Here is a 1,928-nt window from a genome sequence, read left to right on the forward strand (position 1 = left end):
AAAAAGAAAAGTTAATAACAAAAACAATGACATTTATAGATTTAATAAAATAATTGACTTCTAATGGGAAAGGTATTTTAAGCACTTATGTGCAAATAACTTTTTTTGGCTGTCATCTTAATTTTTTTTTTTAAATAATTTTAAAATAAAATCTTCTGTAGTATCAATACATAGAATATTTCATGGTGAAAACGATTGTAATTGGTTTTATAAAATATGAAAAAAAACAATAAAATGGTGGTCGACAAACTGGAAAACCTAAATTTTTCGCTAATTATCCATTCGGTGTTGAATATATTTAAATCTAACTGCCACGCGAAAAAAAAATCAAACCTTCTTAAAAATTATATAAAACTGCTATAATTTGAGCCCTAATAGTGAGTGCTCTTTACGTTTAATAGTTCCGAAAATATAATATTTTGTTAATTTATTTTGGCAAATATCACAGAAACTGCTTACCCTACGAAGGTAATCATTAGAACTTCAATTTGAGTGATAAGAGACATCTTACCAAGTACAATAGTTTCTGAGATATTACCAAAATATTAATTTTATGTTGCATGCTAAGAAAAAATTGTATCTCAGGAACTATCAAAGGTACAGAGCTCAAATTAAAGCATAAAGTAGCTTATAATGAATTTATTCATTGGAGGATCAGTTTCCAAGATATAAGTTAAAATAATTCCACATTGTAGAGAAATAGATAGACTTACGTTATTTAACAAGTCGGGGTGAGGGAACTGTCAGAAGTCAATATTTGGCCAACAATATAGAACATTATGCAATCCTAATTCGATTGAATAAAAACATCTTATGGAAATAAACATTTAAAACCTGTTATCATTTAAGCATTCGAACTATGGATGATTAACAAACGCATTCATTATTTGCAATTCGAAGTCCAGAAAACTATTTCTGAGATTCCTTATTGTTTTTTTGTGTATTTATTGTCTTAAATATGTTTTTAACACATTCTGACATTCTACCCAATTGTTCAAAGTATCCTGTACAATAAAGTATAAAAGTCTCTTGACATAAGACTAGTCCAGGAGTGCCGAACCTTTTTCTAACATGTGTAAAACACTAGAATGCCCCACATTGAGATGTACCACAACTTTAAATAACTTTTACCACCTTCACCATAATTATTTCAATCAGATTTTAATTGCATTACCTATATTAAACATATCTAAAATAATTCTAAATAACATTGTCCTATTGTTATAATAATTTTTTTTTAGTAAACAAATATAAAAATCAAAAGTTTTATCATCTCATAAATAATTCTCCTCAACAATGATTAACTATTCCTTTTTTTTCTTTTCAGATGATGAAGTTGTAGTGGTATCAGATGCAGACGATCAAGTGAATGCTGATATTCCCATAATTATCATAACAGATGATGATTCACCAGTGGATGAGATAGTTAATGTGCCGGAAATAATTGTACCGAATGGTGGTGTACCAGTGAATCCATCGGAAATAATTATACCAAGTGGTGGTGTACCAGTGAATCCATCGGAAATAATTATACCAAGTGGTGGTATACCAGTGAGTGGGTCGGCGAATGAGCAAGAGGATGAACCGGAAATTATCATACCGAACAATGGTCAACACATGAACGACCCTATGGTTGATCCCCTTGAAGATACTCAACCTGAGGGCTTTCAACATATGCTTGGTCGGGGTTTTCAACCTGTGTCTAGTCATAGTTTTCAGCGTATGCCTGGTCAGGGTTGTCAATGTATGCCTGGTCAGGGTTTTCAGCATATGCCTCATCAGGGTTTTCAACAAATGCCTCATCACGCTTTTCATCAAGGTAGTAACAGATTTTTCATAGCTAACTTTTTTCAAAAAAAGAAAAGCAAAAGTACTTATAAGATAATTTCCAATATTTTATTATGAACCGAAATGTTATGAAATAAATT

At 30.8% G+C, this 1,928-nt stretch overlaps 2 protein-coding genes across 2 annotated transcripts in view; one reads left to right on the plus strand and one right to left on the minus strand.

The window, feature by feature from the left end:
* LOC106685325 (neuroendocrine convertase 2) overlaps positions 1-1,928 on the minus strand; it is a gene marked incomplete at its 3' end in the record, with an annotated part of 291,090 nt that overhangs the window by 5,679 nt on the left and 283,483 nt on the right.
* The window catches only part of LOC136795117 (uncharacterized), a 29,421-nt gene that overhangs the window by 5,401 nt on the left and 22,092 nt on the right, over positions 1-1,928 (plus strand). The window contains exon 2 of the mRNA XM_067044693.1: positions 1,328-1,819. Coding sequence (XP_066900794.1) covers positions 1,328-1,819 — 492 coding nt within the window. The remainder of the gene's footprint in view (positions 1-1,327; positions 1,820-1,928) is intronic.

This window comes from Halyomorpha halys, unplaced genomic scaffold, assembly GCF_000696795.3.
Source record: "Halyomorpha halys isolate HHAL.00 unplaced genomic scaffold, Hhal_1.1 Scaffold681.1, whole genome shotgun sequence".
Lineage (NCBI taxonomy): Eukaryota > Metazoa > Arthropoda > Insecta > Hemiptera > Pentatomidae > Halyomorpha > Halyomorpha halys.